The sequence below is a fragment of the Bombina bombina genome, chromosome 5 (genome assembly GCF_027579735.1).
Source record: "Bombina bombina isolate aBomBom1 chromosome 5, aBomBom1.pri, whole genome shotgun sequence".
NCBI classification, from domain to species: Eukaryota; Metazoa; Chordata; class Amphibia; order Anura; family Bombinatoridae; genus Bombina; species Bombina bombina.
The window spans coordinates 746,448,449-746,474,306 of NC_069503.1; the positions used below are offsets into that span (position 1 = coordinate 746,448,449).

Sequence of the window (25,858 nt, forward strand, 5' to 3'; positions counted from 1 at the left end):
GTATTAAATGTATTATCCACTGATACTGCACTTTTACATTGAGTCTAAATAAACTAGCTAAGCCTGCTAGATTCCTTTGCTCCTATATTTTCTTGGCTGTAAGAGGTGTATGATAATGATACTGTATAGTTGACTTTCTTGAAATGCTTTCATTTTTTATGCTGGTTACCAAATCATTTGTGGCATGAGATGCAGGACACAGCATAGAAGGTACAACGCTATTTTATTGCAGAGCATAGAAGTATACACCTTGTACAACACATCTAACTTGGTAACTGCGACATAGACAATCAACGCACTAAACCACGCCCCCATCCAGTGACGTCACTTCCCACTCTCATCACATCTTCCCCCTTTTCAAAGGACAAAGCATACATTTTTTTTTTCTTTTTGAATACATCAAATAACAAGGTATACAAGAAGTATAAAGAAATAGTTTTGTTTAGTATACAACAAATAACAAGTTAAAGAGGATATACATGAACAACATGAAATACAATCCTGACTTGAACATCGAGTAGACTACCCTAGTCCACAGTGACCATGGGATTATTCTGCCCATACTTCCGGTCACTGCTCTAACTAGTGCTAATCCCGATATCGGGCTGGAAGTTTCACCACCCTTCCACTTGATGTCATTTTACATGAACTGTCCTCTGATACAGAAGAAGGTGATTGAGAGTCTGCTGGAAGCAAAGAAGTATCCCCGCTGTGATCTTGCTGAGGGGAAGGCACCCCTCTTAAAACAGGGGATCCCAAGGGCAGTGGTACTGAGGCATCCAGTCCCAAACTCTCAGGTACTGGCTGAAGATGTTTTCGATTTTGACGTGTGACCGTCCCTCCATCAGTAAGGACTACATAAGGCCTTGGTTCTGGAGAGCATCCAATTACCGTTGCAGGCATCTTCCATTTCTTCTCATCATCCAGTTTAACTCTAACACTTTGCCCCACATTCTGCTCCTGCAAGGGCCTCCAAGAGTGTTTCCTGTCGTAAAAGAATCAATAGCCCCTTTTAGCCCCTTCATCCCTCCTAAGGACTTCGTCCCGAGGAACAGAGCTAGTTGGCTGGAAGACCCCCACAGAGGGTAAAGTGGTGCGAATCTGACGTCCTAGCATCAGCTGTGCCGGGCTAAAACCCGTGGCTTGAATGGGAGTCACCCTATAGGCCAAGAGGGCTAGGTACGGCTCAGATTGCTTCAAAATGAACTTTGTTGTTTGAACTGCCCTTTCAGCCATTCCATTGGCCTGCGGGTAATGTGGACTCGACGTAGGATGGACAAAATCATATTCACTGCTGAAAGAACTGAACTCCGTGGAAGCAAACTGAATTCTGTTATCACTCACTAACTCCATTGGTATGCCCCACTGGGCGAACAAGCTCTTGAGACGAGTGATAACGGCTTGACTTGTGATATCATTCAAGGGTGCTATCTCCAAATACCTGGAATAGTAGTCAATCACGACTAGGTACTTTTTCCCGTGCAATTCGCACAAATCAGCAGCTATTTTCTGCCACGGGCCTGCAGGCAGCGGAGTAGAAATCAAGGGCTTCCTTCTCTGAGTAGACCGGCGTTCCCGGCAAAAGGCACATTTTGACACATGGCTTGCGATGTCGGAACTGATCCCAGGCCACCATACTGCCGTAGCTGCCCTTTCTCTGCACTTTGTATCTAGAGGTATCTGCCAGAAGCCGCTGGAAGCATCCAGTGTAGAGAAGAACTTCGCCCCAGCCAATTTTGGAGCTATGTCTTCAAGTGTCGGCAGCACATATCTTTCTCTCTCTTCACCGCCTCATTCAGCCTTTTCAAGTCTACACAGATGCGTACCTTCCCGTTTTTCTTTGCAACAGGCACAATGGGGGCAGACCAGTCAGTTGCTTCAACAACCTCTTCAATAACTCCTATATTCTTCATACGCAGAAGTTCCTTCTCCACTTGAGGCATGAGCGGGAACGGAATTCTACAAGGAGTGGTAATGCTGTATGGGACTGCATCACCTTTAAGTGATATTCGGACTGGGTTGCAATTCAGTAAGCCCAATTCACCAAACATATCTTCTGAAATCTCATTCATTCTGGCGACCAGGCCCAAACCACAAGCTGCTTTTCTGCTCAATAGGTTGTTAACACACTGACCTCTAATCACATGTACCCACATGGTGAATTTCCTCTGCTTGTACTTGCAGCTGGCAAGAAATTTCCCTGCACAATCGATGCAGCCACCAGGACTATGAACTTTTGTTGTAACTTTCGCCAGCTGAGGCTGTCAAGGCAGTTTTATGAATGCTGCAAGGGACATAACAGTGATGTCTGCTCCTGTGTCAATCTTAAAGGCAACTTTGGCTCCCATTACAGTAAGAGTAACCCACCAATCTTCATCTGAACCAGACCGTTCAACAACAGACCCTACAAAGGACACTTCTTGACCCTCCTGGTCACTATTCACCTGCATCTCCTTAATGTATTCAGTTTTACACGCCACTTCAAAATGGCCCATTCGGTTACATTTTCTACATCTTTTGTCTTTAGCAGGGCATACGACACTCTGATCATGGGTACGGTTACACCGCGTGCAGCGAGCATGCTGCGCCCATCCGCTTCTGGGCCTATCTGTTGCCCTTGGTCTACCGCTCACACTGTGCCTTTCACTAGCAGCTCTCCTGAACTGCTGCACTTCATCCACAATACTCTCGGACCTCAGATCAGCACTTTGCTTTTTCACCAGTTCAATCTGGCGGGCCATCCTAATAGCCCCATCTAATGTTAAATCAGCCTCCAACTGTAGCTTCAGTGAGACTTCAGCATCTGCAATTCCTATGACTATTCTGTCTCTGAATTGCTCCTCTTTAGCAACACCAAACTCACAGAATTCAGCTAGTTCATACAGGCTGCACACAAATGACTCCACAGATTCTCCCACACGCTGAGCATGTTTGTGAAAACAAGCCCTCTCATGAATCACATTTCTTTTGGGCACAAAGTGAGCACTGAGTTTGTTCATAACTATTTCCAAGTCAAATTCTTCCCCTTCTTGGAAAGTAAAGGCATTGAACACTGGCTCCACATCTTTCCCCATAGAGTATAAAAGAGAATTAACTTGTACTTCACCACTCTCCTTGTCCAACTTGGAAGCAATCCTGAAGCGTTGAAACCGCTGACGCCATGTGGGCCAAGCTGCAGGCTGAGAGAAATCAAAAGGCTCAGGTGGGGTAAACTTCGACATCGTCATTAATCAGGAAACAGAAGCGCAGGCAAGAACTTCTGACACCATGTCATGAGATGCAGGACACAGCATAGAAGGTACAACGCTATTTTATTGCAGAGCATAGAAGTATACAGCTTATACAACACATCTAACTTGGTAACTGCGACATAGACAATCAACGCCCTAAACAACGCCCCGATCCGGTGACGTCACTTCCCACTCTCATCACAATTTGTATTCATTCAAAGTATAAGTTTGACTTTAAATGTTTTCACATCCATTTTTCTAATGAACATTGATTGTTAATGGTGACCTTCAAGTTGGAGATGTCATTGATAAAAATCATGATGACAGTGGAGTGCAGCTTGGGTCATGATATTAATGATGCATATGGAGGTTACGATCACAGCTGGACATAATTATGTGGACATTAGTATTGCACTTGTGTATGTACGATTAATATATTATTTCTGACTTACTGTATTGTATTTTCATTTGAACTCAATAAAATTTAGAATTAAAAAATAATTTTCTTAGGATAACCATATAGAGGAATATATAATAGATTATGTTTGTTGGTAATGTGAATGGACACCGCAGTGTATTCTATTATATTCATGCATCCACAACAAATACTTCATGCAAACTCCATTAAAGGGATTTTATATCTGCATGTTGTATATCAGCAATAAAGGAACTGAATGTGCATAGAAAATTAATGTTTTAAAAGCATACAAAATGTTATTTAATTAATGATCTGCAAAACTCCATGTTGTTCTAACAAACAACTTGAAAACCCTGGTATGTATGTTTATTGTATCCCCTTGACTGTGATCAGTTAGGGCTAGCTGCAAATGAGTTAGAACAACTTAACAATCACTGTGGCATAATTCTGACGATGTGCAGCATTTTACAGCATTTTACAGCTAGGTTATAGAGTTTGACTTCCAGGCTCTATAGGGTTCATAGGAGCTGCAACATTTGTACAGCAAATGCAAAGAATTTTACAGCAAAAGCAAGTCAAATAAATAATGAATGTAATATTACAGTTGGTGACAAAAATGGTTAACGAACCCTGCACCAGTCACGAGTTTGGCACAGAAAGGGTTAACAGACCCTTTCCATCTTAACCGATTTGTCACAGTCTAGCCACTCCAGGCAAGCCTGTGACTTAGTTAAGTGGGTGCAAGCATTAACAAACACCCTCTAGTCTTTTCTAGACCTATGTAGTTTATTAAAGGGACATACAAATTTACACGGAAATGCACATGAATGCATTTCTGCTTTGAGTGCAAGCATTTTATACAGGATTTGTTTTTTTCTTTTACAGTTGTCACAGCTCTAGTGGCAGATTTTACTGAGCATGTGACTAACATCCATATGCCGTGAGCGGCCTTATTGCAACGCTGCACCTGCTAAGGGAGCCAGCAATGTCCTGCAATAGATCATCACTGATACAACATAGACTCTCTGAGAAGACGCAGCGTTTGAATAAGGGTACTCAGTGCTCAGGGCATATTCATTTGCGCAAATAAATGCTGTCAGTGAAACATTGATCATTTTTACTAAAAGTGTTTTTGCTAATACAGGCGTATTGTATAAATTAATGTGTTCAAAACTAAAATACATTCATGTGCATTTCAACCTAGAATGTCATGCCCTTTTTTTTTTTTTTTTTATTTAAGTTTTTATTGGAAACTTAACACATTATACAAAACAGACACAATATCACATTTTCCTTTTTTCAAGTAGTTTTCTGGCAATTAATGCCTTGCCTAGGGCTACAACATAGCCTTATATTGTCCACAATTCAGTCCATGTCCATATGGGCTCTTCGGCCCTTCAAGTACAGTCAATGATAATTAACAAAAAAAACAAATACAGAAAACATGTGAGTTAAATAATTCTGAAATATAATGTAAACTTCCCTAAAATAAAGTTAACAAGGAAAAGAAATAGTAGTTCTCTTAGCACTGCAATGTCCTAATTTAATATGATACATAAATAAATAAATACTGCCCTCCGTACCAGACAGTCAAATGTATCTACCCCCTCAGTCCACCATTGGGTGTGTGATAGTAGGTGTTGCAGTGTCAGTCATGTCTCCCTTTTCCAGTGCTACAGTCTGATGTATGCTACTCTCTGCCCACTGCTGCATCATAAGGTCGTGTACGTCTGCTGTTCCCTGTTGGAGATGATGGTACCTTTCTAACTGTAATAGCGTGTCTACGTGTTGCTTCCGCTCCACTATTGTTGGAACTGTCCGCGTCTTCCAGTGTTTCGGAATTAACATTTTGGCGCTGTTCAGCATAGTCAGTAGCAGGGCCCTGCTCTGTTTAGTCTCTAGTTTGGGCAATGACAAGAATAATATCGTTTTGGGGCTGTTCTGCAGTGGCTTCCCTATCGTGTGTTCTATATGGTGGAGTACGCCCACCCAATATGCATCTAGTTTAGGGCAAAGCCACCAAATATGTGCCGGTGTACCCTCACCCCCACAAACCCTCCAACACCCTCCCGATGCTGACCTATATATCTGGTGTAACCTACTGGGTGTAAGGTACCACCTTGATAGAAACTTGTAACTGGATTCCTGCACTCTTACAGAGATTGAGGCTTTTTTGGTAATCTGAAATGCAGCCGGCCGTTCACAATTATCTATCTCAATTTGTAACTCCCTCTCCCATGCTCTGGTGTATGTAGGAAGAATGTGCTTGTCTTCCACTAAGAGGAGTTTGTATGTTAGTGATATGGCATGCACCGTAGGAGCGTTCTGCAGGCACATGCTTTCAAATGCTGTCACCTGTCTTGTGAGTGTGCGTCTGGAGTGGTGGGTCGCGAGGAAGTGGTTTAGCTGTGAGTGCGATAGCCAATTCATATGTATGCCCGGTATCCTCTCTTGTATCTCGGCTAATGTTCTAAGTTTGTCTCTCTCCAGGAAAGCTGCAAGTGTCAAATCTTTGAAGGGTAACACGGGGCCTACCTCTTTCTCCCTGTAGTTCCAGGGCACTTCGGAGTTCTGGTAAATGGGAATTAATGGGGTATGCAAGGAGGAAATGTTTGTCGATGTGCGTATGATTTTGTCCCAATGCATGTAAAAGTCTAAAAATAACTGGTATGTGGAAGTGGCTGAGGCCCTGGCCCTCTCCAGGATCCACGCCTGAAGTCCAGCGGTGTCTAATATATCGCGATCCAGTTGTACCCAGCTTTTATTGGGGTCATTGTGGCACCAGTCAATTAGTCTCTGCAGTGTAGTGGCTTGCTTGTAAGTGTATATGTTGGGCACTCCGAGGCCCACCTTGTCCCTGGGAAGATACAGTGTTATTTTTGCTATTCTAGGTTTGACATATCCCCATATATACTGCTTTAGTACACTTTGTATCTTGTGTAAGTGGTTGGCCGGCAGCGGTATGGGAGTGGTCTGGAGCAAGTACAGTAATCTGGGGATCACGTTCATTTTAATGACATTGATCCTCCCCACCCATGATATCGTTTTCTTTTTCCAGCTAGAAAGGTCTGAGACTAACGTATGTTCCAGTGTTTTGTAATTGGCCTGAAATATAATTTGCTGGTCTGGTGACATATAAATACCTAGATATTTCATTTTGGTCTGTTGTGTTCTGAGTGGGCTGTCTTGTAGGATCTCTGGTAGTTCGTCAGAGCCATACGTGATGTTCAGTAACTCGGACTTAAGTATATTGAGGTGGAAGTTGGAAACCCGCCCATATTCCATGAAGGTAGTTACTGTATTGGGCAGAGATGTCTCCCCCTTAGTTAGTGTAAGTAGCACATCATCCGCGTATAACGCAAGCTTGTGCTCGTTTGATTTGACATGTATCCCTGATATCAGTGTGTCCTCCCTTATTTTTGTGCCAGTGTTTCTATGGTTATAGCAAAGAGGATCGGTGAGAGAGGGCATCCCTGCCTCGTGCCGTTACGTATGGTACGTTTATCAGATTAGATTGACCCTAACCCTCGCCGTTGGATGTCTATATAATATAAAGATTTGAGCTATAAAGGTATCACTAAATTTCATCTTGTGCAGAACCGCCTTAAAGAAATGCCAATGAACCCTATCAAAGGCTTTATCTGCGTCTGTTGACACAAGCACTGATGGTATATTATGTTGTTGGGCGTAAGTCATCAATTGTAACACTTTTAATGTATTATCCCGCGCCTCCCTTTCAGGCACGAAACCCACCTGATCCTGATGTATCAGCTTAGGTAGGTACTGGTTGATTCTGGTGGCCAAGATCTTAGCAAAGATCTTTATATCAGAATTCAGGAGGGGGATGGGACGGAAATTCTCTGGCTTGTCTGGGTGTTTGCCTTGCTTGGGAAGTACTGTAATGTTGGCCTCTAACATGTGTTCAGTAAAACCCCCATCCCTTAACAATGAGTTGAATAGCGATGCTAGTGGTGTCCGCAGGTGATGGATGAAAGTTTTGTAGTAATAAATGCCCAGCCCATCTGGTCCTGGACTCTTACCGTTTGGCATGGATTTAATGGCTGCTGTGATTTCATCATTTGTAATCAGTGAGTCTAATGCATCAATGTCCTCCATATGTAGTGTGCGCAAAGTAACCCCCTCCAAGTAGTTGTCTATTTCCTGCTGCCTGCAGTCATTGTGAATGTTGTATAATTTCTCGTAGTATTGTCTGAACGTCTCCGCTATCTAAGTACTGTATCTATGTGTGTCCCCTGTTGTATCTGTCAACGTATGTACATGAGTGCTTAATTGATGCTGTTTTAATGCCTTGGCCAGCGATGAGCCTGATTCATTGTTTACATCAAAGTATTTTTGTTTCAATATTGTAGCCCTGCGCTGGTACTCCTTAATGTAGTGACTACTAAGGTCGCTCCTAGCTTTAGTTAGGGTCTCTAAGATAGTTGAAGACTTAGGGGCTTGTTTGTGTTGCGTCTCCCAGTATCGTATTTGTGAGAGAGTGGAGTTCACAAATTGCCGGTCAGTTTTTATTTTCCTCGCCTTGTGTTTAATAAATTCCCCCCTTACCATGCACTTGTGTGCCTCCCATGTTGTGGACGTGGATATATCCACTGGGGCATTTTCCCTGAAGTAATAACCTAATGTTTTGTCAATGTCCAGTTTGACTAACAGTTTGGTTAGGTCAGTCTTGTCTAGTCTCCACAGGAAGAAGTGTGGTGGTGCGTTGGGCCAAGCGACCGAACACATCACTAGGGCATGATCAGACCACCTTATTGATAGAATGGTGGATGTCTCTATCATGGATAGACCTACCTGGTCTGCAATAAGATAGTCAATCCTAGTGTAAGTATGATGCGGGTGTGAGTAAAATGTAAAGTCTGAGGAGTCTGGGTTTTTGGTTCTCCATATGTCATGCAGTTTTAGAAGCTGTAGCTAAGTGTTTGTTGATTTTATTACTTTCAGTGGTGTACATGTCCGTCCTGTAGAGGTGTCGCGTGTGGGATGCAGTGGCAGATTAAAGTCACCTGCCATAAACTGCCATAAACTACATATAAACAGTACCCCCGTCATGTGTTCGAGTAGTAACTGGGTCACTTGTTTAAAGACTGTATGTTGTCCCTGATTGGGTAGATATACGTTCACCAGCGTCACATAAGCATTAAACAGAAGCCCTATGACTATTAGGTATGCCCCTTTTGGATCCTTAATGACAGTTTTTGGTTGAAAGTGGTTAGAATTTATTAAGAATATGCCCACTCCCCCTTTCTTTGATGGTCCCAAGGCCAAGAAAAAGGTCCTGTATTTATTGTTTATAGACTTAAGCTCTCTTCCTTTTTTAAAATGTGTCTCTTGTAAATAAAGTATATCCCCTGCCGCTTTGTATAGCTGGTGAAAAGCCATCGACCGCTTTTCGGGACTATTAAGCCCTTTGGCATTGATTGATACAAGTTTGAGTGAGCGTGTTTGCGCTTCTTCCTGGCCTGTCATGGGGATACACTTCTTTTTCTAAAGTGTTATGAATGTGGAGAGATGTGAGTAAGTCTTATTTATGACCCAAATGTTTGGTGTGACTTGCAGAGGTGGCTCTCTGTCCCCGTACCCCTCCCGAATAGTCAGGTGAACTTGGCTAACCTGTATGAAGTAAGGACTGTCTGGCAGTGAGGGTGCAGTGTAACAAAGTGGCTAGAAAACAAGAATATAACAAATCTTTCAGTTGAACCTGTAACAAAGAGTGCAATTCAATGACAAGATAACAAATATCAACCAACAGAGAAAAAAAAGGGTACCAATTAGGGCAATATCCCCGCCCCCCAAGCCCAATTATTTAAATACAAATATATGTAATAATACCTGTAGCCATATAGGATTATTGAGAGTCCCCTCGAGCTGGTGGGTACACACAATCTGGAAGCCTGCTAGAGTCTCTGACTTGTGTGTGCCTTTGCTGCAGCAGCTTGTTGTTCAGAGTCCGGTCTTGATCTTTCTTCTGAGGGCAGTAACTGTCTGCCGTGTGGCCTCTGTGCTTCAGTGTTCTCATGCCCTGGATGTTCTGGAGGTTGTATGTTGACCCGTAGCATTTCACAAAAGCGTGGTAGGTCCTCCTTGGTCCTGTAGATAACTGTTGTGTCTCCTCTTGTTGCTATTATACTGACTGGAAAGCCGAACCTGTAGGGTATTTTCTGTGCTCGTAGAACAGTGTTTACGTGATTGAGGTCTCTCCTCTTCTGCAGGGTTGCCGGGCTTAGATCCGCAAAGATTTGAATGCGGTTACCCACATGGGTAAAGTCCTGTTTCTGCCTGGCGTGTTTAAGTATTTCTTCCTTGTCTTTAAAGTGAAGGAGTTTAAGAATGACGTCCCTGGGAGGTGCTTTAGGCGGTGGTTTGGCTCTCAGAGCGCGGTGTGCTCTTTCAATAACCACTATAGCCATTATCTCCTTTAAGTGTCCAAAATAGGTCCTTTAGACAACCCTCCAGGGCTGCCGGCTGTATGGTCTCAGAGATACCACGTATCCGGAGGTTATTCCGCCTGCCCCTGTTATCCAGGTCTTCCACTTTTTCCAGAAGATGATGGAAAGTCTCATCCTGCTCATACGCCAGATGTGACATTTGCTGAATATCATTGTAGGTTGTGTTGTGATTCTCTTCTAAATTTGTTACTCTTTGTGTCACTCTTGACAGGTCCCTTTTCAGGTTTGTGTACCATGTTTTAACTTCTGACATAATCTCTTTGACATCATCTTTGGTGCACAGAGATCTTAAATCTTCCTTTGTAAGGCCTGAAGGGCTGGGTAGTACCGGTGATGAAGCCTGGAGCCCCTCAGCTGGGGTATGGGCATTAAAAGTGTCGGTAGCTGGAGCTGGATGAGAGTCCACTGGTTTCAGGTATTGTTGTAGCATTTTGGAATTTATAGCTCCGTCTGGTTTGTTCTGTTTGCAGGCTGGCATGTTTTGGTAGTAGGTGCGTTGATGAGAGGAGCAGGTCTGTTCGTGTGGAGGCTGATCTCAGGCTGTATCTCCCCCGTGCGTGTCTGTCTGACCTAGTGATTAATAGTTGGGGTAGCAAAACCCAGTAGGTTAATTAGGTTTCTCCACTGCTCTTTCAGTATGCTGCCCCTCTTGCTTATGTCGTTTTGTATTGATGGAATTAACTGTGTATTTACTGCTGTGCAGCCTCTGGTGGCTGCGCGTCTTTCCCTGGGAATCCGACCGCCCTGTATGGCAGGTCTTATTAAGATAGACCGTAGGAAATGTCAGGCTTGATGGTGTATTCTAGGCTAGGCTTCCTGTATCTGCTCCCAATGAGGAGTGTGGGATATAGTGCTGTGCAGGGTCTGTTGCTTATCAAGCTGATGAGGCCCACCTGTGTCCTAAAGCCACACTCTCTGTTGCTTGATGATACGTGACTGCTCAGTTCTGGGTCAGTTAGCTAGATTACACAGTGCCTGCCCTTAGTGAAGGGATAAAGGAACGATGCAGGGAGATGTGTGGCCTTCTGCTCACTGACTCACTGTGGCTCACTCGGTGCTGTACTTTCTTGTGCCGTGTCTCTTATAGTATAAGACAGATAGCGTTGAGCTAACCCTCACTGGGTAATGTTTATAAGCCTGGTCTTTTATTTGTTTAAATAGGGGGAGTTTGTCCCTATGTATTGCCCTTCTATTATTACCTCCTGCAGCTTTTTCCTTCCCTGGGCTCCGGTGTCTATGTGCTACAATTGATGACTGAGCGGATCAACCCGTCGTTGCGACTGACCTGCTGCTGTGCCGTCAAGTTGAATGTGCGATCTGCGGTCTCCTGAGCGCCTGATGCCGCGATCTTGTTTTGCTTCAGCTTGTGGCTTGCACACGAGGTGTCGATTCACCGGGGTCCTAAGATGCTTTAAAGGTGCTGCTTTTCCCCCGGATGGCATCCCCCCGCCCCTATGGGTCCTAAAGTGTGTGATAGCTCGCTGGGGAATGCTAAAATTTTGCTGTCTGGCTAGTTATTTTGGGCTTGGGGAATGTGGGCTTGGGAGCTGTCTCTTTACACGGCCATTTTCCAGAACGGCCAAGCTCCGCCCCTCGAATCTTATGCCCTTTTAACCAAATGCACAGAGCTAACAGGTTTTATAGCAGATGATCTGGTTTTGGAAAATATACTAATTTACTTACAATGGTCTTTCCCTCTTCTGGATATTGCACTGTATGAAGATTGGGTTTTCAGGAACATAACAGACACTAAAATATAAAAAATAATAATTTGATTAGAATTTGAATAAATTGCAAAAACAAAACTAAGATTGAGTAGGTAAAGGATTTGTCTCTTATCTTATAGACCCGCCTCAAACCTAATGCTAAGCCTGAATGCTGCATAAGTATGAGAGCTGTTGTTAGAAACTAATTTAAAGAGACAAATTACACAAATAAATGTTTTCTCTATGTATATGAAAGAGTAGCACTTAAAGGGACATAATGATTTAGAAAGAACATGCAATTTTAAACAACTTTCCAATTTACTTATACTATCTAATTTACTTTATTCTCTTTATATCCTTTGTTGAAAAGCATATCTAAATAGGCTCGGTAGCTGCTGATTGGTGGCTGCACATACAGTATATGCCTTGTGTGATTGGCTCACCTATGTCCATTGCTATTTCTTTAACAAATGATATCTGAGGAATGAAGCAAATTAATGAATAGAAGTAAATTGGAATATTGTTTAGAATTGTATTCTCTATCTGAATCATAAAAGAAAAATATTGGGTTTCATGTCCCTTTAAACATATTAATATTTTTGCCTGAAAAAAGTATGTAACACTGTTTACAGGATGTGCATGATTATGAGCATCTAGGTCCTGGGACATATTAAAATGATCTCTATTAGATGGAGCAGCAAATATTTTTGAGTATCATGTCCCTTTAACTGTAGTTTTACAATCCTCCTGTAATTATGGATTTTGAGACTCATAAACCAACATATCACCTTTGAAAGTTTTTAGCTCACCACAGTAGTGCATATATTTAATACTTTACGCAGTGGGAAATCTACTGCCCTCAAATTTATCACCATCAGAGGCCAGGAACACGGGTTTAATAAATACAACTTTTGTTCAAGCGTAACACAGCAGACAGCTTCCACTAGAACAAACTGTATACACACACACATATATATATATATATATATATATATATATACAAAACACGGAAGGGGGCTGCACTCTCATACCGAATGTTACATCTGTTCACTGGTGTATTATGTTATATATATATATATATATATATATATATATATATATAACACAGAGAAAGTCCAGCACTCACTTACAAGCTCTTAGCTAAGATTTAAAAGCAAAAATAGAAATGTTAGTTACCGCATCTGGCCAAATGTGACAAGTCCAGGTACCACGTCAAGGTCCTTTCCAATACCTGGGACCCTAGAACAGCCACACAATGCAAGCTCTCAAATCCAAACAAACTGGGAACAAGGGAAGGGTGCACAGGCTTATGTAATCACCCAGACATATACAAAACACGGAAGGGGACTGCACTCTCATACCGGCCCGGGTACACATCCCATGACCCTGCAACATGCTCAGCCCTGGGTGCTCATGGGCACTCACAGGAAGCTGTGCTGTCCCCAGAGTCACAGGCAGTTAACCCCAGACAGGTCTGGGTGCAAGAACCATAGGGAAAATTACAAAACAAATTAATGCCTGTGAGCACCCAGGGCTGAGCATGTTGCAGGTTCATGGGATGTGTACCCGGGCCGGTATGAGAGTGCAGTCCCCTTCCGTGTTTTGTATATGTCTGGGGTGATTACATAAGCCTGTGCACCCTTCCCTTGTTCCCAGTTTGTTTGGATTTGAGAGCTTGCATTGTGTGACTGTTCTAGGGTCCCAGGTATTGGAAAGGACCTTGACGTGGTACATGGGCTTGTCCCATTTGGCCAGATGTGGTAACTAACCATTCTATTTTTGCTTTTAAATCTTAGCTGAGAGCTTGTGAGTGCTGTACTTTCTCTATGTGTTATATATATACATATATATATATATATATATATATATATATATATATATATATATATATATATATATAAAACATAATACACCAGTGAACAGATGTAACATTCATCTACAATGTACTGATCCAAATACTAAGACAAACAAGATCCTACAGTGAAATAACTCTTACAGCTCAACTCATCAAGTCATATTTGCTACTGGAGAGTTTTATTATTGCTCACTCACTCACATACAGTATACATTTTGGAGTTGTGTAAGACCAGATGCAATGCATTTTATAGCTATATTGTTGCTCTTGTGCCTTAGGTTGGTTAAGTCTGTTTTATATAATAGAAATCTAGATTGCTCACTCACCTTGTGCCATTATCTAACATCAGGCCAGTTAGCTGGAAGATATTTGTAGACCAATATGCCATGTCATCTACACCACCAAGAAAATACTCATGGAATCTTTCCACCAAGAAGGGTGATTGTCGTGCATAGGACGGGAACAGCTAATCAACCAACCAAAAGCACAGTTGTAATAAATAACATCTTCATTTTAGTTTATAAGAAATTATGTTTTGCTTTCCACAGAACCAAAAAGACATTTACCTTGGCAACAGCATAGAATTCACCATACCTGAAATAAATAATATTTATACATAAATGTGATCAGTCAGGAGTGATTGGATAATGATTGTATCTGCAGAAATGCAGAAGGTTTGATAGTCACGCACATCTCAAGGAAAAGTATGTACGTGCAGTCAACGATTGTACTCTCACTTATAACTGTCTGGCCATAAAATTCACGGTAAATATTGGCAAGGTCCTTTGCTGGTATGTACCTAAAGAAAAGCAAGAAATAGAAATATAGTTTAAAACATCTTTGATTCCTACAATTTTAGTTCTGAATATACTGCTAAACAAATTTTCACTTAAAGGACCAGTAAATACAGTAATTTGCATAATCATTAAATGCATGATAAAATAAGCAATAGCAATTAGTCTGAACTTTAAATGAGTTGTAGATTTGTTTTAGAAGTTATGTTTTATTTCCACTCCTCCGGCATCATGTGACAGCCATCCGCCAATCACAAATGCATATACGTATATTCTGTGAATTCTTGCACATGCTCAGTAGAAGCTGGTGACTGAAAAATGTAAATATTAAAAACATTTTGTTAATGGAAGTAATTTGGAAAGTTGCATGCTCTCTGAATCATGAAAGTTTAATTTTGACTTGAGTGTCCCTTTAAAAGGATACTAAACCCAAATATTTTATTTCATGATTCAGATAACGCATGCTATTTTAAGCAAATTTCTAATTTACTCCTGTAATAATTGTTTATTCCTTCTCTTGCTATTTTTATTTGAAAAGCAAGAAAGTAAGCTTAGGAGCTGGCCCATTTTTGGTTCAGCACCTGGGTTGCACTTGCTGATTGGTGGCTAAATGTAGCCACCAATCAGCAAGCGCTATCCAGGAAGCTGAATCAAAAATGGACCGGCTTCTTATCTTAGATTCCTGTTTTTTCAAATAAAGATAGTAAGAGAACGAAGAAAAATTGATAATAGAAGTATATTTTAAAGTTGCTTAAAATTGCACGTTCTATCTGAATCATTAAAAAAAATTGGGTTTAGTATCCCTTTGATTTAGAAAAAAAGTATTTATAAAATGTTGGCCATGGCTTTGTTTGTGAAAAATAATCCATTGTAATTCCTCTTAAAAAATGATGTACAACCTTGATATAATAATTTATTGGTTAGATGGTAAACTTTTGTAAACAAAAATAAAGTTGTAAATTTCAATGCCAAACAATAATTTACAACACATAGTGAAAAAAAGATAAAGTTTAGATTTAAACTTCAAAGATGTTAAATTGTGACTTTTTAATTGTTTCTTGGCATTTGCACTTTGATATGGCCCAGAATGAATAAATAGTATATATTTTACAAGGATAGTAAACACCTTCGCCTAGATTACAAGTTTGGCGTTAACAGGGGTGCGTTGCTAACGAGGCTTTTTTTTCTAACGCTGCCTTAAGCCAATGCTGGTATTACAGGTTTTTTTAAACCTGGCATTAGCCGCAAAAAGGTGAGCGTAGAGCAGAATTTAGCTCCACATCTCACCTCAATAACAGCGTTGCTTAAGGTAGCGGTAAACTGGCTAAACGTGCTTGGGAACGATTTCCCCATAGGAAACAATGGGGCTGAGCTGGCTGGAAAAAAACAACCTGCAAAAAAGCAGCGTCCAGCTTCTAACGCAGCCCCATTGTTTCCTATGGGAAAATAAAAAATATGTCTACACCTAACACCCTAACATCAACCCTGAGTCTAAAACACCCCTAATCTTACACTTATTAACCCCTAATCTGCCGCCCCCGCTATCGCTGACACCTACATTATATTATTAACCCCTAATCTGCCGCTCCGGACACCGCCACCACCTACATTATCCCTATGAACCCCTAATCTACTGCCCCCAACATCGCCGCCACTTACATTATACTTATAAACCCCTAATCTGCCGCCCCCAACGTCGCCACCACCTACCTACAATTGTTAACCCCTAATCTGCCAACCGGACATCGCCGCCACTTTAATACATGTATTAACCCCTAAACCGCCGCACTCCCACCTCGCAAACACTAGTTAAATTTTATTAACCCTTAATCTGCCACCCCCAACGTCGCCAATACCTACCTACATTTATTAACCCCTAATCTTCCGACCCCAACGTCGCCGCTACTATAATAAATTTATTAACCCCTAAACCTAAGTCTAACCCTAAGTCTAACCCCCCTAACTTAAATATAATTTAAATGAAACTAAATACTTTTAACATAATTAAATAAATTAATCCTATTTAATACTAAATACTTACCTATAAAATAAACCCTAAGATAGCTACAATATAACTAATAGTTACATTGTAGCTATCTTAGGATTTATATTTATTTTACAGGCAACTTTGTATTTATTTTAACTAGGTACATTAGTTATTAAATAGTTATTAACTATTTAATAACTACCTAGCTAAAATAAGTACAAAATTACCTGTAAAATAAATCCTAACCCCTAACACTACACTATAATTAAATAAATTACCTAAATTACCTACAATTAATTACAATTAAATTCAATAAACTAAATTACGGGAAAAAAAAACACTAAATTACAGAAAATAAAAAAAGAATTACAAGAATTTTAAACTAATTACACCTAATCTAATCCCCCTAATAAAATAAAAAAGCCACCCAAAATAATAAAATTCCCCTACCCTATACTAAATTACAAATAGCCCTTAAAAGGGCCTTTTGCAGGGCATTGCCCCAAAGTAATCAGCTCTTTTACCTGTAAAAAAAAAATACAATACCCCCCAACATTAAAACCCACCACCCACACACCCCTACTCTAAAACCCACCCAATCCCCCCTTATATTGTTCCAATCAGCCAATAGAATGCGAGCTCAATCCTATTGGCTGATTGCATCAGCCAATAGAATTTTTCCTACCTTAATTCCGATTGGCTGATAGAATCCTATCAGCCAATTGGAATTCAAGGGACGCCATCTTGGATGACATCATTTAAAGGAACCTTCATTCTTCGTTAGGACGTCGTTTGAAGAGGATGGCTCCGCGTCAGCTGGATTGAAGATGGCTCCGCTCCGGAAGGATGAAGATAGAAGATGCCGCTTGGATGAAGCTTTCTGCCGTCTGGAGGACCTCTTCTGCCCCGATTGGATGAAGACTTCTGCCGTATGGAGGACCACTTGTGCCCCTGGCTGGGTGAAGACGGCTCAAGGTAGGGTGATCTTCAGGGGGTTAGTGTTAGGTTTTTTTAAGGGGGGATTGGGTGGGTTTTAGAGTAGGCGTGTGTGGGTGGTGGGTTTTAATGTTGGGGGGGTATTGTATTTTTCTTTTACAGGTAAAAGAGCTGATTACTTTGGGGCAAAGCCCCGCAAAAGGCTCTTTTAAGGGCTATTTGTAATTTAGTATAGGGTAGGGAAATTTTATTATTTTGGGGGGCTTTTTTATTTTATTAGGGGGATTAGATTAGGTGTAATTAGTTTAAAATTCTTGTAATTATTTTTTATTTTCTGTAATTTAGTGGGTTTTTTTTCCGTAATTTAGTTAGTTTAGTTTAGTTATTGAATTTAATTGTAATTAATTGTAGGTAGTTTAGGTAATTTATTTAATTATAGTGTAGTGTTAGGTGTAATTGTAACTTAGGTTAGGATTTATTTTAAAGGTAATTTTGTACTTATTTTAGCTAGGTAGTTATTAAATAGTTAAAAACTATTTAATAACTATTGTACCTAGATAAAATAAATACAAAGTTGCCTGTAAAATAAATATAAATCCTAAGCTAGCTACAATGTAACAATTAGTTATATTGCAGCTATTTTAGGGTTTATTTTATAGGTAAGTATTTAGTTTTAAATAGGATTAATTTATTTAATTATGTTAAATGTATTTCGTTTAATTTAGATTATATTTAAGTTAGGGGGGGTTAGGGTTAGATTTAGGGGTTAATAACTTTAATATAGTAGTGGTGACGTTGGAGGTGGCAGATCAGGGGTTAATAAATGTAAGTAGGTGTTGGCGATTTTAGGGACGGCAGATTAGGGGTTAATAAAATTTAACTAGTGCTTGCGAGGCGGGAGTACATCGGTTTAGGGGTTAATACATTTATTAAAGTGGCGGCAATGTCTGGTCGTCAGATTAGGGGTTAATAATTGTAGGTAGGTGGCGGCGACGTTGGGGGCGGCAGATTAGGGGTTAATAAATATAATGTAGGTGTCGGCGATGTTAGGGGCAGCAGATTAGGGGTTCATAGGTATAATGTAGGTGGTGGCGATGTCCGGTCTTCAGATTAGGGGTTACATTTTTTTATTTTAGTGTTTGCGATGTGGGGGGGCCTCGGTTTAGGGGTTAATAGGTAGTTTATGGGTGTTAGTGTACATTGTAGCACTTTAGATAAGAGTTTTATGTTCCGGCGTTAGCCCATAAAACTCTTTACTACTGACTTTTAAATGCGGTCGAAGTCTTGACAGGAGAGGGTCTACCGCTCACTTCTTCCAAGACTCGTAATACCAGCGTTAGGCAAATCCCATTAAAAAGATAGGATACGCAATTTACGTAAGGGGATTTGCGGTAGCCTCGAGTCGCGGAAGAAAAGTGAGCGGTGAGCCTGTACTTGTCAGACTCGTAATACCAGCGTTAGGTAAAAAGCAGCGTTGGGACCTCTCAACGCTGCTTTTTAAGGCTAACGCCAAACTCGTAATCTCTGTGCTTGTTAGTATAAAATACATTGTCTTGCTGTTGCTATATGATAAATCCAATTAGGACAAGTATTCAGCAATATATTTAGCCTTGAAAAGTCAGCAGGGCGTATTTACATTTCTGATGATTAGAAATTGCTCAGTTTTCAGTGCTAAATTACATAAAAAGGGGGCAAAATAAATAATACAATTACATTGCAGCGGTGTTTCATTATGTATAACTAAACATTTTATATAAGAATTACATATGCAGGCCCAGGTATGCCTTTTGGGCAGGGCAAGAGGGGCACCCGCGTACATGTTGAATTTAGTTTTTATGCTATCGGGAGGTGTAATATTTAGTGTTATTCTTTTTATAGGCAACACTGAATGTCAGGACAGGAGTTGGCCTTCAGGGAGCAGAGCAAAAGGGCACTTGGCGGAGGAGCCCCACAAAATGATCTTGTCTAGGGCCCCACAAATGCTAAGAGGCTTAATGACGGAGAAGTTAAGAACCTAACATATGCTTAAAGGTTGGAGTCAGTCCCAGTCTACATATAGTAATCTTGATTAAGAGATTGTAATCGATATAATTTACTAATGCTACAGAAATAGCACTTCCCTTACCATTTTCCCTCTAGGTAATGAAAGTCAAGCTCATACTGACTAAGCACATCGCCCCCTACAGGAAAAGAAGAAAAAAAAAACAATACAAATGGACATAATGAAAACACAAATACATAATTCCCATGTTTTTACATTTGTTTTTTACTTGCACTTTCATTTCTGATTTAGAAATAAATAAAATAATCTAAACTATTTTCTCACACATTGGCCCATATTGTGTTATCAACATTAGCATTAATGACACACAAAAACAATATATACCAAACTAAAGAACAACAAAACAAACACTTATTTCCATTATTTGGTGTAAGAACTACATGGGGTGCACAATCAATTCAGGTAATATCAATACAGTTTGTAATGTCTAATAACCCACCATTGAGTTAAAGTCCTTTATTCACCCAATAATTCCCAGTTAGAATAACAGAATTTGCATGGTATGCTCCTCACAGCCACACAGGTCAGATGTGATAAATGTAATCACAGAGCACTGCATGGTGTGTAGTTTCCAGAACATAACCACCCTATATAAACCCTACAAAATGTAATCACAGGGCACTGCATGGTGTGTGGTTTCCAGAACATAACCACCCTATATAAACCCCACAAAATGTAATCACAGGGCACTGCATGGTGTGTGGTTTCCAGAACATAACCACCCTATATAAACCCCACAAAATGTAATCACCTGAAGGTGCTATACAAGTGACTTAGGACAACAGCATTCCAGCCGACTGCTCTATAACTAGAATCCTCAAGAATCCTCAAGTGAGCTTTCCAGCTACACAAACTGCAATTCAGTACATCTATGGGTGCTCCGAGGTCAAACCAGCGTTGGATGGTCAATCAGCTCACTTTTCACAGCATCTCAATTGTGTTTGCAGTGTATGAACAGCATCATTTTGCTCCAGTCTTGTGAGTTTGATATTTTGTGTAATTACATCATTAAAACTACACACTATGTGGTGCCCTCAGTTTCTTTATAACAGAAAGCAACTATGAGTCTTATAACTGTGTGTTTCCCTTGCTTTTTAGGGGGATTTTACAAATATTTATGGAAATGAATGATAAACAACCTAAACAAACCTGGCAATATTCACAATGACTGCCTAATCTGATAGAAAGCAGTATTTTTTCTTAGCCTATAATTAATAAAACTAAAGTATACGCTATAAACATTTTCATATTTGTCTGAGTATTTTTTTAATTTACATTTTTAAACATCCAACAACTTTATTTCATAAATGTAACTTCTATCATCCATATTGAAGTTGTGTTTTTGTTTCATAGTTTGAAGTGTGGTATGAGCTTTATTTGCATTGTTGTTTTTGTTTTTGCTTATGATAATCTTATTTATTAACGTCATTGAACATGACTAAAAAAAAAAGAACATTTCTTATAGTTTTTCATGTCTTTAAAGGGACATTCCAGTCAAAAATTAAATGCACATAGATTTATTACGTCTTTGAATAAAAACATATTTGCAATAAACATGAATGGGCAAAAATGCTTCTAGTGAAAGTTATCACTGTTTTAGTGTTAACATTTTTCTCTGCATGTGCATGTGAAGCATAGCTAGATATTGTCACTCCACCCACATTTTAAATAATGCAGCTTCTCAGACGATCAGTGGGGCTTTTATCATGCCAGCAATTAACAAATTGAGTCATTACCACATGGTACAAGCACCTTAGGCTCTCTAAACAAGTGCTGTATTTAAAATGCTGGTGCACGGTGCATACTTAAATACACAGCTATAGCTTTTCTTAGAAGCATTTTTGCTAATGCATGCATATTACGAAATTGTTTCTGTTCAATACCGCAATGCACCCATATGATTTCCAATTTTGGCTGGAATATCCCTTTAACCAGCTGTTCTTATGATATTCTACATGTAACTTGGGTGATTTTACTATGTCAATTTGCAGCCCATGACCGTAACGGATTGGAACGGCTAAGGAAATAAAGTAGGCTCAAATTGAACATTTCCTGGCGCCCCGGGGCTGGTCGCAGGGGCTGGGCTTAGGCGTTATTACCACACTCTCTCACTTGGTCTCAAACGAATTGGAAAGCACACTAAAACGTTAATAAATGTAATACATAATGATGAATGCTGAAAAATATACAGTATATTACTATGTAAAACACACGTTCTTCTATTGTTTCTACATTGTTTTGCCAAATATTACATTTTGCAGGCAGTCCTATATATATATATATATATATATATATATATATATATATATATATATATACCTCCCCTAATACTATCTGCATCCCTTATGGAATCGCCTCTGCATCTTCACCCGGCAGAAGCAGGAGCATTTTATTACCCTCAGCTTGGAATGAGGAGTTTAGAGGAAAGCGAACCAAGTAAAAAAAAAAACCCTTTAACCCCTCCTGCCCGCACACACACACTAAATCCCTTCAACCTCCCATGCAAAAGCTGGTGAAACTAGTTCTTAATTTTTAACAGTAGATTATGATTGTAAAATAGTTTAATTAATTTCCACAAAAGATAAAAAATGAGGTTTACCAAAATCGCCTGCTTGGTGAGCTTCTGAATACGAGCCATGAAAATCCATCTGGAAATGTATAGGGACAAACTCAATTTCATAACATTTTTTAATTTTTGTCCTTTTACTTCTGTTACAAATATTAATAAAGAAGGTCAGTTAATTAATAGTTAAAGGGATATTGTAGACCATTTTTTGGATTCCATATGTATCAGTTTTTGTTTTTTGTAGATGTTCCGAACTAGAGAAAATGATTGGTTTCTTGTAAGGCTTGCAGAGGTCTGCTACTGACCGCCAACAGGAGCAGTGAATAATACTAGTAGCTTTTACTTTTTTAATTCCTTTTTTATTAACCTTTTCCTTCTTACAGCCCAAAACAAAGATTCTGATTTTAGGAGCTGGGGCAGACTTGTAATAGGCCTTCTTCTTGCTAGAGCAGGTAGGCAGCCTATTGTGGCACCTTATCAATTGCCAACAGCAAAGATGAGGGAAGTGAGGCTGTGCATGGTATTTTATAATTACCTTATCTTTCAGGTTTCTTTACTGTTGTTCTTTTGTAAGTAACAAAAAATGTTTTAATACAATATTCTTTTAAAAATTATATTGTACTTTATTTGCACAAGAGCTAGAATCAATTTTAAAACAAATTAATAAAGCAGTAAACATGTACTACAGATATAGTGAATTTAAAGGGATAGTAAAAACCAAAAATGTTATTGTTTAAAAAAAAGATAATTCCTTTATTTACCATTCCTCAGTTTTGCATAACCAACACTGTTATAGAAATATACTTTTTACCTCTGTAATTACCTTGTATTTAAGCTTCTGCAGACTGCTTCCTTATCTCAGATCTTTTGACAGACTTGCATTTCAGGCAACTAGCGCTGACTCTTAAATAACTCCACGTGAGTGAGCACAATGTTAGTTTTATGAAACACATGAACTAACGCCCTCTAGCTTTGAAAACTGTCAAATGCATTCAGATAAGTGGCAGCCTTTAAGGGCTTATAAATTAGCACATGAGCCTACCTAGGTTTAGCTTTCAACTAAGAATACCAAGAGAACAAAGCAAATTTGAATCATGAAAGTTTAATTTGGTCTTTACTATCCCTTTAAAAAGAAATCATTTTATAAATCTATTTCATTTTATTTTTATGTCAAAATCTAAAAGGTTCATATTTTGTTACTATCCAGTTTCAATAACAGTTTCAATTATTTTCCATTGGCATTATGGTTGTTGTCCCAAAATGATACTGCTTTGATATTTTTTATAATTATGGACCTGATTCTAAATATTTTGCTAGTTTAGATGTGAAAAAGCACGTCAACACTCGCAGAGGCTGCCCGCAGGGAATTTTACAAAAAGGGACTATCCCTGCGAATTTCCAGGTGTCTCCAATTGAAAGTAATGGAGCTCAGTGAATGGGGAAATTGAAAATGAAGTTACCATGGAGCAGAGCAGGGTCGCAATTTAAAACTGAAATCCGTCATTAATACAAATTAGATTACTTTGTTGTCAGTGTTTATTATCTTACAATCCCCTCTATTTTCGTATGCAGGTGTTTTTCTGTTAGCGTAATAAGTATTTTAGATATTTTGACCACCTTTTATTTTGCAAGATAAAACAACAGAGGGAAAATGTTTATACAGAAGAATTTCATTATGATTTTTAATGTATTTAATTTTAAACAATATAGGGCTAGATTATGAGTGGAGAGCAATGTTGCGCTTACGTGAGCGCTATATTTGCTCTCCACTAAGTAATACCAATGCATGCAAATGTGAACTGGTATTACAGGCACAGCACAATGCAAACGCGACCTCGTGTTCGCATTGCCTAAAGCCAAGTGCTCACGAGAGCGTGCTTCAATAGGCTCCAATGGGAGCCTCGTTTTCATGCCGGCAGCCATAGCAAACTAGCTAGCGCAGCCCAGGGAGCAAATCACACAGCGTTGGGCAGAAATAAATAAATATATATGCATATGCTTATATACATATATATGTATGTGTTTATATGTGTATATACACATATAAACACATAAATATATTTGTTTATAAGCATATACATATATATTTATAGAGAAAACACAGTCCCCCATTGACCTCCATTTAAAAGCACTTTATGTGCCGTTTTTTTCTAACACCCCACATCCCCTCACTTTAACCCCTTATGACTGCTTTGTGCAGTTTTTTTTTTTTTAAAAAAAAAAAAAGCTCATATATTTATATTATGGTACTGAACTATCCTCCTTATTTTTGGGGCAATTGGGGCAACTTTTTATTTTTAACCAGAGGTCTGACCACTGGTTAATTGCGCTTAGTGCAAAGTGAAAACGTGAGCTCGCGGTCACATTAACTAGCCACTTGTAATGGCTGGTTATTTAACATGTGCCCGTAAACGGAAAATTTGCCCCTTTACGTGCCCAAGTTAAGATAGTGCCTCACTTGTAAGTTAGCCTATCTTTTTTTACTGTATATTTTAATTTTAATATTTAATGTATTCCTTTTTATATGTTTTTTTTTTATTTTTATTATGATTTTTTGTGAGTCCTTTTGTAATGTATGCATCACCTTCACATACTTAAAGGGACACTGAAACCAATTTTTTTCTTTTGTGATTCAGATAGAGTATGCAATTTTAAGCAACTTTCTAATTTACTCCTATTATCAATTTTTCTTCGTTCTCTTGCTATCAGTATTTGAAAAAGAAGGCATCTAAGCTTTTTTTTTTGTTTCAGTACTCTGGATAGCACTTTTTTATTGGTGGATGAATTTATCCACCAATCAGCAAGAACAACCCAGGTTGTTTACCAAAAATGGGCCGGCATCTAAACTTACATTCTTGCATTTCAAATAAAGATACCAAGAGAATGAAGAAAATTTGATAATTGGAGTAAATTAGAAAGTTGCTTAAAATGTGATGCTCTATCTGAATCACGAAAGAAAAAATTTGGGTACAGTGTCCCTTTAAAAGTAGGGAACACCCCTTTGTGAAACACATTGTTTTCAAGGTAAAAAAACGGGCCCAAGATCATTTGCTTTTTCTAAATATTGTAAGAGTTTACTGGTTATACAGCTTGATATATATTTTAGATGATAATTCATAACAGATCTAGTGTTGTAATATATTTAAAGAACTTTGATAACATCAAATAATTTCCAACATTTAGGAAGTCTCACATTAAGAATGCTGGGATTATTTTCTTTTTAGAACATTTTTACAGAGCAATAAAGTTCCTTTGATGCATGAATAAGACATTTTTTTATTGTGAAAAAGATTTTACTTTACTGAAAAAAAATATATAGCAATGGAAGTTCTGCTTAGCAGCCAGCAAGGAATCAGGTCTTAAAGTGATGGTAAATTGTACAGTACTGGAAACTATCATTATATCAAGTTAGTTTGGCAAGCAATCTGATTTTTATTTTTTTTAATTTAGTTATGTTAATATACAATACGTTTTACTAATTCCTTGCTTCTGTGTTTCCCGCTTCCTCCTTGCCATTCTTTTTCTGTAGTGTAGTGATGTATTGAGTGGTCCCGTCCACTTTACATAATTGGCAGTGTGCGCTCTACATTATACTCCCCCTGTAACAGTTCCACGTTAATAATACAGCAATACACGTTAACAGTTAATTGAAACTCTTGTTCCGATTCACTGTTTAATTGTGTTGCTATCAGGTAATGGGGACTTTCTTGGTGAGGAAACTACATATGTGAAGGGCATTTCTAATAGAACCACAGCCCATAACATTGCACAAGAGTGAAGGCCCCACATAGAAATCAGTGAGCCGTATGGCTAAGCTGCTGGTTGGAGTACAGTAAG

General features: G+C 39.2%; 1 protein-coding gene across 1 annotated transcript in view; it reads right to left on the reverse strand.

The window, feature by feature from the left end:
• GPLD1 (glycosylphosphatidylinositol specific phospholipase D1) overlaps positions 1 to 25,858 on the reverse strand; it is a 220,839-nt gene that overhangs the window by 136,022 nt on the left and 58,959 nt on the right. The window contains exons 6-11 of the mRNA XM_053714797.1: positions 22,055 to 22,103; positions 19,519 to 19,573; positions 14,368 to 14,475; positions 14,243 to 14,270; positions 14,003 to 14,142; positions 11,799 to 11,864 (exon numbers count right to left, since the gene is read on the reverse strand). Coding sequence (XP_053570772.1) covers positions 11,799 to 11,864; positions 14,003 to 14,142; positions 14,243 to 14,270; positions 14,368 to 14,475; positions 19,519 to 19,573; positions 22,055 to 22,103 — 446 coding nt within the window. The remainder of the gene's footprint in view (positions 1 to 11,798; positions 11,865 to 14,002; positions 14,143 to 14,242; positions 14,271 to 14,367; positions 14,476 to 19,518; positions 19,574 to 22,054; positions 22,104 to 25,858) is intronic.